The 18717-nt window shown below is 35.1% G+C and overlaps 1 protein-coding gene across 1 annotated transcript; it reads right to left on the bottom strand.

Moving 5' to 3' along the window:
* Positions 1–516: 516 nt before the first annotated feature.
* LOC143550721 (uncharacterized) lies at positions 517–10242 on the bottom strand. The gene is made up of 9 exons (XM_077041322.1): positions 10187–10242; positions 8546–8816; positions 7835–7906; positions 7652–7719; positions 7231–7378; positions 6534–6614; positions 6355–6444; positions 6196–6270; positions 517–957 (listed from the first exon to the last, which is right to left on the bottom strand). Exons 2-9 carry the CDS (start codon positions 8783–8785, stop codon positions 517–519), a joined length of 1215 nt encoding a protein of 404 aa, XP_076897437.1. The 5' UTR covers positions 8786–8816; positions 10187–10242.
* Between the last annotated feature and the right edge of the window lie 8475 nt (positions 10243–18717).

The raw sequence follows: 18717 nt of genomic DNA, 5'->3' as shown, positions 1-18717 counted from the left end.
TTATTACTTTTGTGATATTATATTTGAAGTTTTGCAATGAAATAGAGCTTGGTTTCATTGTATAACTTAAGGATGCAAAATTGAAATGAGAAATTGGATTAAAAAGAGATTATAAAAAATGTGAAAGAAAAAAAAAAGTGAGTGATGTTTGGTCGGTCCATATAAGGAGAGCCAATAGAACAGGGATTCAAATGACAACCAAAATTCAAAAAGAACAAAAAGTCAAAAAGCCAATTTTCTAATAAAGAAAATAACAAATTCAAGATGAAACACAGTTTCAAAAAAAGAAACCCGTATGAAATACTTGCTCTTTTTTGGGATTTCAGCAAAACAAGCACAGATTATTAGCAAAATTTATAAAAAAAAATGTAAAACTCGTACATTGTAGAGTTGTACAATGTGCAATAGAACCATCTATCAATATAGTTGAATAGTAGAACTCCCTGTCTGATATTTGTGACTAGAAAAACAAACCCACCTCAGTTGTTGAAATCTGTCCTAATAAAGCAACCAAATTCAGTTTCCTTTTTTGTTTCTTGCTTCGGCTTTCCAGTTCCTGCCACTTGGTGTACTCACAATTACATTCACTTGACTTTGACTTCCTTCGTTTTGTTGTTTATTCAAATGGGCGGTCCTGGCCTCTTTTTTCCAGTTTCTTTGACTGTAAACGCGAGTCACAGCAGTATCACTGAGTTGGGTTTGGTCAACTTGCGTTTGGTCAACATGGGTTATGATGCTATTACTGAGTTGTGTTTGTGGGTGACTGATGCTGATGCTGGCACGCTTTAAATCCGCTTCTTGCCGCTTCCTAGCCCTATACCTGCGTTGTCTTTCTCTGTTCTTTATGCGGCGGGCTATCACTTCAGGGTCATTTTCGTCGTCAAACGGGATCATTTGTAAATTATCCATTTGAATAACGTCATCACCATTTTCCATTTTGATAGAAGGCTGAAACATCTGCAACAGATCCAAATTAAATATCAAATGTTCAAATTACACTAATCTACATTAGGGGTGTTCAAAGTCTTGGGATATCGAGCAAAATGAAACCACAAATGTAAAGAAATCTGAATCATAACCTTGATATCATTCATAGATACACAGAATCTTTAGAAGTTAGTATAGTAAGATACAAAAACTAATCTAACTTTTATGTATGTATGTATATGTGATTCCACATATTCAAGTAAGTATTTATTTATCAAACAACTCTGGTAAAATCCTTGTAAACCGGTGATTTAAGTTTGAATCACAGATGGCGTGACGATTCAAGTCTCAATTATATTATGGATTTTTTTTTTTTTTTGAAGACTCTAAATCATTACGCTTTTATAATATATGATTGTTTATGGATAGCCCCGGAAATAAGCACCGTCCATTGGTAAGCGAGTAGGTCCTCTAGGGGTTAGCAAAAATCATTTAGCTGCTGTGCTGAAGTAACAACACGAGTATGTACGGAAACTGGAGTGGTTAACGGGGTAAATAGCGAAATTGAAATAAAGCAGTGAACAATGCTCCTCAAAAACATTATTCATTTGGATTAATTGAAAGTTGCTATTGCGTACTTACTAATTAATAATTGATTTATACAAACCTAATCGAATAATAATAATAAGATGTATAATAATAATAATGAAAAGAAAGAATGAATGAATAATATATACCTGATTAAAGGAAACAGGTTTGGTTTGGTGATGATCGAATGGACAATGCTTACGATGATGATCGAGACGAAGATATGATATGATTGAAAGAAAGAAAGAAAGAAAGAAAGAAGGTGATTGGCGATGGGTGATGGATGTCCGGTCTGCAAGGGAAAGATGATTGGCGATTGAGGGAGGCTAAAATATGAACCTCTGCCTGCCTGATGTTTATGTTTATGTTTATGTTTATGTTTATGTTTATGTTTATGTTTATGTTTCTTTTCTTTTCTCTCCAAATCCTTTCTTCCTTCCTTCCTACTTGGAAGTGGAACAAGTAAATGCATTTACACTAAAAACCCATTTTTTTCCTTTTTTGCAAAACCCTTCCAACTTGTACATTTAACTAGTAATGCACCCCGCAGCGCCGAGTTTACACAAATACAGTTGGTTTTGGCTATGTTCGTTACGGTACTGAAACTAAATCTAAAAGATAAAATCGTCAAATTAACGTATTTAAAATAAAAAAAAAAAAACAAAAATAAGTAACAATACTCGTATAGTCGCACTATAAAGAATAGGTATATTGGTTTTTAATGATCCCAACTACTGTATTTTGGTCATTGCTGGTCCCAACTAATGAATTGGCTATTAGTGGTCTCAACTTTTAAAGTATTTGTTCCTAACGGTCCGCGACTAACAGAATCCTAACGTCGTTAGTTTCAAGTCGCCGGAAAAACGGTTTTGGTCGGAAAACTCAATTTTTTCCCGAAACCTCAACATTTTCGTCCTAAACATCTTGGTAACTTCATATCGGACCTTTAGGAACCTTTTTCTAGTAAAAGCCTCAATTATTGAGGTCTCGCCGGAAACCCTAGAACCATCGTCAGAATCGGTTGATGGTGCTCAAGTGATGGTAGTTGGTTAGCGGTGAGTCAATTGGTGGTGGTTGCGGTGTTCAGGTGGTGTTTTCCGGCAACAAATTTGAATTTTCCGGCCAAAAATGTTTTCCTGACGACCCGAAACTAACGGCGTTAAGATTCTGTTAGTCGCGGACCATTAGAAACAAATACTTTAAAAGTTTGGACCATCAGTAGCCAATTCATTAGTTGGGACTAGCAGTGACCAAAAGACAATAGTTGGGATCATTAAAAACCAATATACCTAAAGAATAACATAGTTATTCAGTCGGTAAAAGAATATAAAACAATTAACATACAAAAGAGTATAAAAAAATAAAAACGACATTTATTCGGTCGGTAAAAACCGATCGGTGGTAAACTGCGATGTTGATCTCGGGCGTTGAGGTGCTAACCCGATGTGAATTCGGTTGGTTTCAATTACATTCATTACGAAACCGGAACTCAAGGAAAAAATACATATATAAAAATTGAGGTGGATCAATGGGGTGGTGTCGATTGGTAAAGCTCGGATGTTGGTCAAACTCGAGAGTTGTCATCCCCGGATGTTGAGGTGGTGAGTCTACGCAAAGTCGGTAGGATTCTGTCACTCTCGCTAGAGTACCAAAACCAAAACAAAAAAAAAGATAATTTAGAGGTCAGTCAGAATCCGTTTCCATTGCATTCATAACTAAAAAAATTTTATGGACCTGTTTGGTGCCGCCACTTGACCCAATAAGGCTTGTGCGGCACCAAACTTCAACTTTAATACATACTAATGATTTACCCGCGTGTTGCACGGTAAAATCGGTCAGCAAAACTCGGGTGTTGCAGTGGCGAATCAACGCGGATTCAGTCAATAGTAGCTACGTCCATTACAGTATTGTAACTAAAACAAAATGGAAACAAAAAAATAAGAATAAAAATTGAGGTAGGCCAATGGGGTAACGTCGGTTGGCCCCGGACGACAGCAGCTAGTCAACACGAATTTAGTCAACATTAACAACGTTCGTTATGGTACTGGAACTAAAACAAAACGAAAACAAAAAATAAAAATTAAGGTGAGCCAATGGGGTAACGTCGCGGTCGGTCCCAGACGCTGAGCAGTGACTCTAGGGCACTCGTATAACATATTATAATTTTTTCTGTTACCATATTTAAAACAATGTTTATTTGCTTGGTAAACCCGAGCGTTGGTAAAACCTGATCATCGAAACGACGAGTCGACTCGTATTCGGGCGTTTGTGGTGGTGAGTTGGTAAAATCGGGGCGCTGGTAAAAATCCGAGATTTTCGGCGGTGGTCAACGTGAATTTCATAGATTTCGTTTACATTTGTTACGGTATCGGAACTAAAATAAAGGTTGGTAAAACCCGGGCGTTGGTAAAACCCGAGCGTTGTAGGTACTGGATGTGGCGCGATGAGTCGGTAAAACCCAAGCATTGTTAGCCCTGGATGTTGTGGCGGTAAATCAACATGATTTCGGTAAAACAAAAAACATAATGCTTGTTACGCATCTAGAAAAAAAAACAAAAAGAAAAATCATTTAACCAACAAAAAAATACAAAATTTTGGACCATTGAGGTGGTGCCACTTGGCCCAATTAGGGCTTTGCAGCACAAACTAAAACACAGATTATTCAAATTAATAAATTGAAAAAAACAAAAAAATGTAGCTGCACTCATACAACTTATTGTATAAAAATTTAATTAATTTAAAACAACGTTTTTTCAGTTGGTAAAACCTGAGCGTTGCGACGGTGACTCGACTTATATTCTGCCTGTATTGGTTACATTTTACGGTACCATAACTAAAAACAAAAGATAAGTTCGTGAAATTAACAAATAAAATGACTATTAGCATTTGCATATAAAAGAAATTAAAATATATAAAGCGGCGTTTACTCGGATGGTAAAACCCGGACGTTGATAAAACCTGAGTGTTAATTAGGGTGTTGTCAGTGAAGCCTGTGCGTTGGTAAAACTTGAGCTTTGAAACATGGACGTTGGTAAAACCCGAGCGTTAGATGGCAAGCAGACGCAAATATTGTTAGTATTTGTATGTTCGTTGGGTATAAGCATAACTTAAACAACAAAAAAACAAACGTATTTTGAAAAGCAAAAAAAAAACAATTAAAGTATTCAAAAAAGAGTCTCGTGACACCGAATAGTCACATTTACTTTATATAGAAAATTGGATTAACCGAACCGAAACCGAATTAACTGAAAAAACCGAATCGAAGCATTAACTGACGGTTAATTTTTTATATTTTTGAAAACCCGGATTTTCGGTTACGGTTCGGTTTTCCATTTCTAAACAACCAAAAAAAACCGAACCGAATAATGTTGATAAAAATTATGACGAGGATGAAGACTAAGGCTAAACTTTGAAGATGAAAAAGATGATGAATGAATATTAAGACTAAACTTTTTTTTTTTGTTAATTATTTTGTTGAATTTTAAACTTTACGACTCTAACAACTTTTTATTCGTATTATTTCACGTAAAAGGTGTCTATTTTTTGTTTTTGTATTTAATATATTTGTGGTACTCAAATACATTCTTACAAGCTTAAAGTCATCATCATCATTTTTAAAATTTTTTGCAATGGCTACACATAATTGGAAAAAAAAACCGATTATAATCGAACCGAAATCGAAAAAACCAAAAAACTGAACAAACGCTTTGCATATTAAAAAACCCAAGGATTCGGTTTCGGTTTTCGTTTTACCTAAAAACCGAACCGAATCTAACCGAACCGTGCTCAGCCCTACATTTAATCATCATATTTAACCACACATAAAGATAATATTGAAGTCTAATCAGATATCGATTCTCGAAACAAACACGTTAAACTTCCATTATCATCCTAGCTTTCAGACTCAACTAAGCGATATATGCTAAATACTACAAATTTACATCGTGACAGCAACATCAAAATGGGTAGAGCCAACAGCAGTGGTGGTAGAGCCAACTATGACATGGGCAATGGTGGAGGCAACAAGTCAACAACGATAGAGGCGGTCATGATGACACGTTGGTGAGATGCAAAAATGGTTGTGGGTGTTATCAACTTGTTTTTTTTAACGACTTAGCAAACTTTATAAGAATGACAGGCTTTATTATTTGAGCATACTCAAATTCATCGTTGTATAGTTTGAATGAACCTGCACTAAAGTCTAAAGCGCATCATCATTTGTATCAAGCAAAAATTACGAATCATTAGAGGTACTTTCACGATGGCATGCCAAAGATATATACACACATATACAGTGTAATATATATGGTACATAACATATTAATAATGTATGTTCATAACATGATCATATAACAAAATGATCGTATGATTATACATACATGTTTATGAGATCTGCATCAATACTATTAGTCTATTACGTGCATTTAATTTTCTTTATAAATATAATAATAAAAATACATAAGAAAACCAAATACATATACATAAATTGTGCATAATACAGTTAGTTATTCCTTAAAGCTACTACATTTACTTTACCCAAACCGCCATAAAACTGGGCGTTTAAGACGTTTATATGATCTACAATTTAACACCACAGGTTGACAAGATGGCGCATCATACAAATGAGCCATCCTTTCCGGTTCCAGGTGGCTCAAACCGCACCCCATATCAGCCATGCACCCGGATGACAGGCGGACGTGTTCCACCTTCTCCCTCATTAGAAGAAGAAAGAGATGATGCTGATACATTAGACGCCTACAAAAGTCAACCCAAAACATAATAAGTGGTTTGACTTCGCTGTTAACTAGTGTCATTAACGAATTTGAGAAAACCACTCACCAGTTGGCGCCTCCCGTTTATCAAAGCCGTCATGGCTTTCATAATAATGAAGATTGGTAAAACAACCGCCGAGGTTCGTAAGAACCATAACTGAAAACAAATGGAAACAAAAAAAACTGGTGAATACATGTTATCATTACTACAAATTACATAACACAAACTGTAATATTATCTTTTACCATAAATGTTAGAAAAGATTCACTGTCCGCCTTGTTGACGATGACGGGAAGAGCATGACGCAAGAATAGGAGAACCACAAACTGCACGCAAACATTAACAAAAGAAATTTAGTTACCAGTGGTGTGAGCATGCCGAGCCAAGCCACTAGTGGGTGAGATACTCTGAATCGGCTAGCTAAAAGCTCGAACCAAGCAGGGTAGAGCTTAAATGAGCTCGAGCCTAAATTTCACGTGCTGAGTTTGGCTATGACACTAGGCTTGCAAGCCTATATTTTATATAATTTTTATTTAGTATATTAAATATATATAACTACATAATAATTATTATATACAAAGTTATAACAAAATAACTAAATAATAGTATAATTATATTATAAATATGCATAAAAAGAAGAGTAAAATACACGGATGGTCCAGGTAGTAAATTATGGATTTGTTTAAAAGTTACGGATATGGTCCCCAACTACGTATTTCTCTTTCATCCATGGTCCAAAAAGTTAACAGGGTTAGTTTTGGGTATTGAAAATGGGTTAATTGACTATTTTACCCTTTTAAAAGTTAACCCCCCCCCCCCCCCCCCAAGAACTTGAATTTATAAGCAATTCTACTTTATCCACATAAATAAAATCGTGTTGTATGCGTGTATGTATGTACACACACAAAAAGGAAATTGTAAGAGGTTGGAGGAAGATCATACAATGGCAGCGACTGAGCGGAAGCAGAAGAAGCTTCTAGAAGTGGGATCGGTATCATATTCGTGATCAAGAAAACTACGGTCAGGTGACACAACCGTGATTATTCGAGAATTATTGTTTGCATCCCTCCTAGCAATATGCCAATTCCCCCTAAAAACAGATTTTTAGCAACAAAACAAAATAAACTCATATTCCACAACATTTGACTATTGAGGTCAAATTAACCAATCCTTCACTTCTAATCGTAAAGACTTATTTAATTCCAAGAATAAACTAACTAACTAACCAATATGGAATCTTACATAGTTTACGAACACGGGGAAAATTATGTTTTAATAGAGTAACAATTTCGTTTATTTTGAAATCACAAAGAAACAGCTATGACCTCAAAAGTCAACCTATGACTCTTAACAAACTATGTACCTTAAATTTAATGGAATGCCACCTAACCGGAAGTCAGGTGATGGTGCGGTATAGCCTGGCTTGAATTGCTGCAATTTAGCCATTTTTAGTAAAAGAATAAGATACATCGAATATTTTGAAAATAAAATTAAGGGACAATAAATTTTAAAAAAGGAAAAAGATCAAATAATAATAAAACCGCACCTGATGGCATATTTCACAAATAGTGTCACCCTTCTCGTTACACCATCTTTGCACACATCTGCGATGAGCATACTACAAAAAGTAAAAACGAGTATGAACACAAGAAAGCTAAAAAAAAGCTAGAACACGACTCATTAATGGGCCCACAAAATACATCTTGATTTGTTCTCCTAGATAGGGCATTAGGCTTGGCTTGTAAACGAACCAACCAAAGTTGAACGGGGCATGTTCATGTTTGTTCGATTAACTTTAACAGGATAAACAATCGAACATGAACAATTAAAAGAACAGAATTTTGTTGTGCATGTTCGTTCGTTAAGAAAACAAGTGTGTTCATGTTCATTAATGTTTGTTCTTTAACAGTATAAACAGCTACAAATGAGCATAAATGCGCGAAAACCAATTATAAGTAAATGTCAACATCGATCTGTTGAGCCCAAAAGGTTAATAAAACTAGACTAGATTGAATAACTCAAAAAAGTATAAATAAATGAACGTAACCCAACAAACACAAATGAACACAACCAAGCGAGCATAAATGAACAAGACATGCTCGTTCACTAAACGTTCGGTTCGTTTACAAGCCAAGGGCATTAATGTCAAACAAAGTGTTACAAAACTAGTACATTACATAAATGTAAGACAATATACCATACTAAAATTATAAAATATAAAAGGGCTAAAATAATAACTAGATATAAGAAAAGAAACCTTTAGGCTGCCACAACAAGAACAAGGTGTCTCCATATTTGAATCAAAGTCTTCATCTTGACATATTCTACACTCAACCAACTTCTTTGGATTGAAGGGAACATTTGAAGAACAATTTATTATTGTGTCATTGTTTTCCAATGTATCCAATTGTTTTGAAGGGTTTCTGCTTTCAATTGCAGCCTCCAAAGTGGACTCGGTGAGCAGCCGGTCAACTAAAAACACGAAATGATCTCCCATAACAACCCCGCCCGCCAATTATTTCGATCTCCTGAAATCAAATGATAAAACAAATTAAAAGATTTACAAATACCACTATAAGCTACAATACCATTGATTATAATAATATAACTAACAACGTTGCTAAGATTTTATCAATAACTTATGATCGTTAAAGAATGTTTTACACTTTTTGGGTGTGATCAAACGCAAGAACGATTGCAACTTTTGGGACAATAAGTACAGTTCAAAAACATAACAAAAGTTAAATAAGGATAAAAGGTCAACAATATCTAATAAAGTAATAATACACTTGCACACCAAATAATAAAGATATTACTGGATTTCCAAATCATCATCTTGGATTTTACAATGCAAACAGATAACTATTCTAAAAAAAATGCCATAGGAAACACTTCATCTTACACTACCTGGTAATTTTAAACAATATTTAGACATATAAATGCCAAAAAGATGTAGGACTATTGTCCAAAATCGCCTATTCGTGTAATCTTGTGTTTTTCTATTTCCTTAACAATCATCTTAAAGACAAAGATACAAGAACTATGACTCAACAGTAAATAGCAAGCACACAAATTTTGATAATATTTTCTAACAACTCCAAATAATAATAGAAACCAAATTCAAGATTCGGTTACGAAGCTCGAGAGAGCAAAACACTAGTACCGAAACGAAATAGAAGCGATCTTTGGATCAATACGGGGTGGGAAGGTGAAAGATTATGAGGTAACAAGTGTATTACTTTTGTAGCAATATATCTGAAATTTGCAATGAAATAGAGCTGGTTTAATGTAAGAATTAAAAGAATCAAACCCTAATGAGAAGTTGGAATAAAAAGAAGTTATGGGAAAGTGAGTGATGTTTGGTCCATACAAGCTGAGTCGATAGAATTGACAACCCAGACTCAAAAAGGCCCTGAAAAATGAACCCAAATTCAAAAAGAACAAAGTCAGAAAGCCAACTTTATAAAAAATAACAATTTCAAGATGAAAAATTTCAAAGAAAAAGAAACCCATATGAAATTTTAATTCTTTTTTGGGATTTCAATCAACACAAACACAGATTATAAGCAAAATTTTACAAAATAATAATAATAAAAAGTGAACTTTCTGATAAAAGATAACAATTTCAAGATTAAGCACAGTTTCAAAAAAGTCAACAATCAAAGAAAAAAAAAGAAACCCATATGAAATTTTGATTGTTTTTTGGGATTTTAATCGAAACAAACACAGATTATAACCAAAATTTTACACACACACACACACAAATAAAAAAGTGAAGTTTGGAATAAAAGATAACAATTTGAAGATGAAACACAGTTACAAAAAGATGAAGAATCAAAGGAAAAAAGAAACCCATATGAAATTTTAATTCTTTTCGAGGTAAAAGGCAAGTGGGTACCTGCAGATTGATGAAAAGGGGTCTGTCTATCTTTGTGGGATGAACATGAAAACACAGCAAGAATCTAAGGCAATATAATATATATATATATATATATATATATATATATATAGAGAGAGAGAGAGAGAGAGAGTGAGAGGAATAAAAGGAAAGTGAAAGAAAGAAGAAAGATAAAACTTACAAGAAGGGGATCGGATATGTTGAAAGCCAAGAAAGTTATTGAATGAATCTTTGGGGAAATGTTTTAAGGGTTTTGCTTTTAGTTTTAGTTTTAGTTTTGGGAATCACCCACCCTTCAATCAATTTGCATAGCATAGTGGATTCCACTCATTCATTCATGTTTTTGTATTCTCTGCTCTGTAAATTTCTACATAGTTTCTCTTCGTCTTTATACCCTCTACAGTCTATATGGTTATTTTTTTTAATTATTCATTCATTTTCTTAACGATCAACGTCACCATCGAAGAAAACCCTCCCCTAAAAGACGCATTTGTCCTAAAGCAAGACTATACCGTGAGATAAAATCCGTTAAGTTTAAGGATCGAACTAGTGATTGCCACCCATTCGCCTAGTTTCCAGTCATCACCCGAAACTAAATGGCGTCATCACCTGAAACTAAACGGTGAGGGCATGAATCAAACCTAGGTCACTTGAAACACCAGGTCTCTCCCTTAGCACTCCACCAAACTTTCATTTGTTGGCTGGGAACATTCCCAGCTAACGAAATAATTGTCATCGCTCCTAACTTTCATCTTATTTTTCTTCTGTCACTCCCAAGTTAACGAGACCCTAACTTCATTGTTTTTATTTTTACAATGACGAAATAATAAAAAAAAAAAACAAATTGTAAGTCTCACACCACCACTTCATCTTTCTTCTACATAAGCCCTAGCATCCGTTACCACCACCACCAAACACCTCCACTAACATCACTCACTTGCAACCACCCACACCATCTTCCTCCTGTAGCAGCCACAATATATATGAGGTTTCTATTGGTAATTCTGTATTAGAACTGGAAACAATAAAATAGAAACAATAAATTATAACAGTGAACCGGGCTTATGTTTGACACAATTCCCTTAAACGGATTCATGGTCTGTTCCCAGGGTACTCCGGTTCGAAGCAGTAGCGGACTGCCGGACTTGATCACTTTTCTGAAACGAAACCGTAATGATATTGCAGCGGAGATGATGAAAGAGTTGTGTGTTTTTTCTATTATATGAACTGCAACATTTCATCTAGTTTTATAACAATAAAACTCATAACTTATTATTGACCGTTAGTGCATAATAATACTTACTAGTAATTATCATAATAATGGTCATTAGTGCAACGAAACAGAAAATAATAATCATTACTGAATAATGATCATTAATGTCATTGACTATCAGTTAAGAAATGCACCAGTGAGCAGTCTCAAAAACGAGTGCAAAAAATCGCCTCACGCGGGCCTGGGTTTTCTGAGTTGCATTCGTGTCCGTGGGACGTGCGGGCACGCACGAGTTCGAAGAATTTTAAGTCCAGAAACCCAATTTTGCACCCCCCGTGCGGGCGGGTAGGAGTTGTAGTAAAACACATCACAAAGCTTCAAATGAGTAGTAAAGGTTACACCTTATAAACCACTCTTCACTTTGTTCCCCAACCGATGTGGGACAAGGTTTTATCACTTCCATTTTTTTAAGACGTTCATTCACACACACACATACCCAAACTTCCAACAATCCCCCACATGAATGGAGGTCGAAACACATTATTCCGATTATATTTCAGCAGTTGAATCTTGCATACAATAGGTAGATGTTACTCTTTGAACCTTTGCTTATGAAGCGCACTTAGCCCACTGACTTTGAGTAGACAGTGATTTCTTTGAACTCATCTTTCGTTTGTGTAGATGACAATACACTTCACACAAGACTCTCCTTGACAAAGTCAAGTCCTCATAGTTATGTTCTTTATGGTCATGAAGATGAGCCTGGTTATGTGAGAGCCATTAAGTATTGTGCCCCAACAATACTCTTCGAAGCGATTCCACTTCTCTCTCACATAGGTGATTAACTATGTATTGTTACCTTAGTCGAATCATTAAAAGCCATAGGCTTAGCCTCACACTTATCACTTTTAGGAATGGACTAGGAAGTTTACCAACCATGTAGTAAACTACCTTTAAATACGTAGGGTTCTCCCCCCCCCATAGTGACCTCATTAATTCACACAATTAGGTTTTTCATATTTAAACTCAATTTTTGGGATCTCCAGTCTGTTGAGTTAGGTTTCCTTCGTATGAACTTTTAATTTTTCAAGGGCTTTAGTCCTATCCCCATGGACGACTTCTGAACTAACTCTCTACTTATGCCTTTTTTTAACGAATCTGCAATATTATCCTTTGACTTTACGTGGTCAACAGTGATAATTCTTGTAGAGATTAGTTGTCATACCGTATTATGTCTACGTATAATATTTCTGTTCTTACCATTATACATTGTGCTATAAGCTCTGCCAATTGCTAATTGGCTATCGCAATGTATACAAATGGCCGATGTCGGCTTAGGCCATCTTGGTATATCCTCAACAAATTGACGTAACCATCATGCCTCCTCGCCCGTTTTATCTAAGGCGATGAATTCTGATTCCATCGTGTATCTAGCTATAACCGTTTGCTTAGACGATTTCCACGATATAGAAGCACTTCCAAGTGTGAATACATACCCACTTATTGAATCATTCGTGTCAGATATCCAATTTGCATCACAGTGTCCTTCGATAACTGCCGGATATCTATTATAATGCAACCCGTATTCCCGACTGTATCTTAGGTACCGAAGCAACCGAATCACACAGTTCCAATGAATTGAACTTGGGTTACTCATGTATGTACTTAGCTTGCTCACAGCATATGCTAATTCTGGTCTAGTACAACTCATAAGATACATCAAGCTGCCGATAATTCTTGAGTATTCCAACTGGTTAACGGGTTCACCTATATTCTTAGCTAGATGTTGACTCGTGTCAATGGGAGTTCTAGCTACATTAGAGTCATTAGCATTACATTTCTCAAGAATTTTGTTCACATAATGGGCTTGACTTAAAACAAGTCCACTTTAGGTTCGTGTGATTTTAACTCCCAAAATCACATCCGCAAAACCCATGTCTTTCATGTCAAATCTTGCCTTTAGCATGTTCTTTGTGGATGTTATGATTTTGTCATCACTTCCAGCAATGAGCATATCATCTACGTATAGACACAGAATGACATATCCATCTGATGTGTCCTTCACATATACACATTTGCCACATTCATTGATTTTGAATCCAACATCAAGCATGCCATGATCAAACTTTTGATGCCATTGTTTTGGAGCTTGTTTCAATCCATACAAGGATTTTACAAGTTTGCAAACTTTCTTTTCTTGCCCAATGGCTATGAAACCTTCAGGTTGTTCCATGTAAATCTCTTCCTCCAAATTTCCATTCAAGAAAGCTGTTTTCACATCCATTTGGTGAACTTCCAGATTTCTAATGGCGGCAATGGAAAGCACCAACCTAATGGAGGCTATTCGCATAACTGGCGGATATGTATCAAAGTAATCTAAACCTTCTCGTTGTTTATATCCTTTGATCACTAACCTTGCCTTGTACTTATCGATGGTGTCATCTGGTTTCATCTTCTTCTTGAAGATCCATCGATATCCTAGTGGTTTACATCCTTGAGGAAGATCCACTAGTTCCCAAGTATGATTTTGTAAGATAGAATCTATCTCACCTTTGATGGCCTCCCTCCATTGAGGTCCTTCTGAGGAACTCACCGCTTGTTGGTACGTTTGAGGTTCCTCTTCTACTATGCAGGTAAGAAAGTCAGAGCCGAAGGATTTTTCAGTCCTTTTCCGTTTACTCTTTCTAATTTCAACTTCCTCTATCTCAGATTGTTCTCGAGGTTCATCTCTTGAACCCTCGTTTTCTAGAACAATTTCCTCAACCGGTCTAAAACAACTCGGTTTTCCTTTACCCAAGCATGGGAACATATGTTCAAACCATGATGCATTCTTTGATTCTAGTATGGTGCCTTTGTTTATTCCAGGGTTCTTGGAATGATGCACAAGAAAATGAAATGCACCACCAGGACGAGTGCATCCTATAAATATACAATCCACTGTTTTGGGTCCTATTAGTAGCCGTTTCGGTGGTGTCACTACTACCTTAGCTAGCCACCCCCATACTCGCAAGTATTTATATGATGATTTATTTCCCGTCAATAATTCGTATGGAGTTACATCTTTCTTCTTATTGGGTATCATGTTTAAGACATAATTCGCCGATAAGATTGCTTCCCCTACAAGTCTTGGCCTACACCAGAAATTATCATCATGGCATTCATCATTTTTTTCAAAGTGCAGTTCTTCCGTTCCGCTATGCCATTTGATTGAGGGGAGTAAGGAGGCGTGATTGCATGTATGATTCCATCTCTTTCACAAAAATCAACAAAAGGTGAAACATATTCACCTCCTCGGTCACTCCCTACTCTTTTGATATTCCTGATTTAGTTGATTCTCAACTTTGGCTTTAAATAAGATAAACTTATCAATAGCCTCATCCTTACTCTTAAGTAAGTACACATAGCAATATCTTGTAGTATCATCAATAAATGTCACACCCCAACCTAAGACGGAAATGTCGGGGCGTGATCCGATTGCTCACAGCTCGAAGATATTATCATACATAAAAGGTGACAATAATTATTTTATTGAAAGAATACATACAATATCCAAATATAACAAACAATTTAAATACATGAATGTAAGCTCAAATAATGATCATCTTGTTTATATCCTAAGGTCTTGTCTAAGTGTCCAACTTCAATCTTCAATACAAAGCATCCTGCATATGCGTAGAAAATGGAGTTTGTCAACATAAAATTGAGTGAGATGATCACCAATTTTGACACTACAAATAATTATTTAATAAATGATAATATTAAATATGTAAACACACATGTGATAGTAATCAATCAAATCATAATAAAGCATATATCAACCATAAACACAACCTAAGACTAACCCAAGACTTACTAGTGTGCCAATGAATCGTTGCCAAGCGAATCGGGCATTGATTTCGATGACTAAAGTTGTCGTTTTACCTTCGCCAAGCGAATCGGGCCCCGTTTACTAAGATGGTCGTATGATCATACTAATGAGAACCCTATACAAGGGGATATGTTGGACCTCTCCGACAATGATAGAATATACACATAAGCAAATAGCAATTAGCAAATAGTATTTAATTGATGTTCACACATTGATTATGTTTGCAAGTTTGTATATCATATATGATAGAAAATATGAGTAAGTACGCATATGTCCCCAAAACGTTTGAAAACAGTAGATAAAAAGGGGAATGATCAAACTCACCTTAAGCGATTACTTAATGCGATTAAACGAGCTAACGAATAAGCGAGTCGTCCACTACACGTCAAATGTTGTAAACAATCAGAATATGAATCTATGAGATATGATGACACAATTAAAAACAAACTCATGGCCGTTGGAATCAATCCAAAGGAACGTTTAGAACTCTAGTTATGTTTGTTTTAAGATTTAAGCGAGCTGGTACTAAACAGCGATTCAGAAGTCGGGTTTTGGTCAGTAGCCTTAAAATTATGTTACGAGAATAAAAGTCTTATGGACCGAACGTTGAATCCGACTAGAAGTATGAGAAAATGTTAAGTCAAACTTGTTGACTGTTTTGCCCTTTAACGAGTTTTAAACGAATTGACCAGTCAACACTCTTCAACCACCAAAATTGATTGAAGGTTATTGACTAGGGAATATATATGAATGATTCCTATTTTTACAACTTACTCGGAAAGTGAAAGAACAAAGAAATATGACGAGTCAAAGATCCATATGCATGCAAAGTCAAACGCACAAGCTTGTATCTGCAATGAATAAGCAAAAACCGAAGGGTTTAGGGATGGTCAGAGCATATGACGGCTGAGGAGACTTCTCTAGGGTTTGGTGTAAAGGTTTATGGCAGAGATTATGATGTGTTTATATAGAAAACTCTAAAACGAACCACATTAGTATGTTTACTCGTTTAGGAAACCAAATCGAGTTTTATTGATCAAATCACTGAAATAAACCAAAATATTTGGTCTTGGTCAGTAAGAAATGACTTGGGACTTGTATTTTAGTTATAATATGTTTTATTGGACCTTAATTCACTCAAATTTGCTTGAAATAAAAGATTTTATACCTTAAACGAGTTAGGAAAACGAAATCGGACAACAAATCTGTGTAGTTCACGCCGCGCGGTGGGGGAGGGGTGTTTTGTCGTGTGAAACTGCAGCCTAGGGTGGTCTGAGTTTTGATTTTTGACACAAATGGTCCTTGAAGTTTGATGTTTGGTCAGTTACTGAACTTGTTATACAATAAAGAAGAAATGAACATTATATAAACTATGAGTTAAAGTGAACTTTAGAAAGTTATATACTTATAAATAGTTGCTCTTCAATAATAATAAAGATCTAAAAAAATGTTTCGGGTCGGGTTATACGCAAACGAATACAGTTTGAAAAATCCAAGATGTTATAGTCTCCCCTACTTTAGGGAATTTGTCCCGAAATTAAAGAAAACCAAAACATCATTGTTGTTTGAAAATAATTAAACTTTTAAGAAAAATATGATAACATAGAACTTCTAATATCCAAAGTAACGCTTCAAATAACAATCCAATAAGGGTACTTATATGCAGGATGTAGCGGCGGCGTATCCACCATGTCCTTATCATCTCATCACTCGTACCGTTACCCAAGCTTCCTTAGGTTCTAAATTATGACACACAACTACACGTGTTATTATTTTCATGCGAGGACTTGGATAATTATGTTCCGGACCATAACTACTTTTATCGTCGGATGGTCTGCATAACTCGTTCCATCATCTGGGTTATAAAACATTTAAAAACCATCATTTTGAAAGAAACAAACGTTTTCGATACAAATGGACCTGAGTGCAAAGGGGGGCGTATCATCATACTTATTGAGGCTACCACGTGCAAGTAATTCGAGCAAATAATCAAGTAACACACAAGTCCATGTAGTGAATTGTAGTTTGTAATCGCAATAATAAATACTTGAAGTTTTGTAGGATACATATGCTACCCCAAAATATATAAACGTTTAAAAAGGGGTGGTGAGAACTCACCTCGAAATCGAAGATAGCTTGAAATATAAACCGAAGTACAATAATGAAACCGTAGCAATCCGAACATCTCGAACTATGAATAAAATTAATACGAAAGTTTAACGACTAAATAACGGATTTTTTAGAATTGTTGATTGTATAATTTATTTGGGAATAATTATTATTTTATCATAATTTTTACTAATTTTTAAGGCAGTTGAGTGTCTTTAATCATATTTTATGTTTAAGGACTTTAACGGGTTAATACTATTTTAATATTATTTCCATATTATTTGATTTATAACCTATCGAAATAAGAGAAACGAGGCATTTGCAAGACACGGCTTATGGTTTTCGAGTTAAAACAAATTTTCTAACGGTTTAACGAATATTTAAATGATTAAAGTTAACAAATCAATATTAACAAAAATGAATTAAAATTGTGCGTTTAACGAGTTTGAAAATCGGTTTTGTATGGAAAATGGTGGGATATAATTCATTTTTAATTTATAAAATTTTTATCTGGTTTAAAATAATTTTATTTGATTTCTTATGATTTTTAATTGATTAACTTAGTTAAGAAAAACTTATTAAACTGTTTTAAAAAAAAACATTCCACATGGCCTGACCCGGGTTTCGAACTCGGGTCCTCTTGTTCACAACAACAGACACTAACTAGTTGATCTAGCTTGTTAATCAGTATAGGAATTGAAACAGTTTATATATATATATATATATATATATATATATATATATATATATATATATATATATATATATATATATATATATATATAGTATGATGTTCATCTTCTTCCTTACCCAAACCCTAGATCCAATTCCGTTAAACTGTTCCATGTATGTTTAATCTAAGTTTGGGCTTTTAATTATTGATGAAAAACTATCAGAAAACATAAAGAAATTACCCAAAAAGGTGCTGGTTTGATGGGAAACAACGGCGGCCGGAAATCCGATCTTGGAGGGAGGATTATGGATTACAGAAGATGTATTAGTGAGATTGGAGGTGATGAGCAAGTTTGGCTTAGGGTTAGGGTCCTATTTATACAAGAAATTGCAACGTACGTTCGTTGATTAGCGTTAATTTATTTGGCTGATTTTCCAGCGACGGTCGCGGTTTCTATTGTCAGTTAACGACTGTTATAACACAATTCAAATATTGATTATCGCACAAAACACTTATCTAATGCTAATCCAAGATATTAATTGTGATAGATTGCGAGATTAACGGACTTTAAAGGTCGCCGGAGGTCGCTGAGGTTAAGCCGGAAATTACGGGATTGCAATCTAGTTATAACTTATTATTAACGTTGATTAAGGGTCTCTAGCTTGGTC

Source organism: Bidens hawaiensis, unplaced genomic scaffold (assembly GCF_021521415.1).
Source record: "Bidens hawaiensis isolate Kalapana, Puna unplaced genomic scaffold, B.hawaiensis_p1.1 tig00016131_1, whole genome shotgun sequence".
NCBI lineage: Eukaryota > Viridiplantae > Streptophyta > Magnoliopsida > Asterales > Asteraceae > Bidens > Bidens hawaiensis.
Note: the sequence above shows the minus strand (reverse complement) of the source record. Positions and strands in the feature narration are given on the sequence as shown.

Coding starts and splice junctions, on each gene's coding strand:
- LOC143550721 (XM_077041322.1), bottom strand. CDS start 8,785: ATGGGAGATCATTTCGTGTTTTTAGTTGACCGGCTGCTCACCGAGTCC. Junction 7,379..7,651: donor GGCATTCCATTAAATTTAAG/GTACATAGTTTG, acceptor ATCTGTTTTTAG/GGGGAATTGGCATATTGCTA. Junction 6,615..7,230: donor TCCGCTCAGTCGCTGCCATT/GTATGATCTTCC, acceptor GTTTGCGTGCAG/TTTGTGGTTCTCCTATTCTT.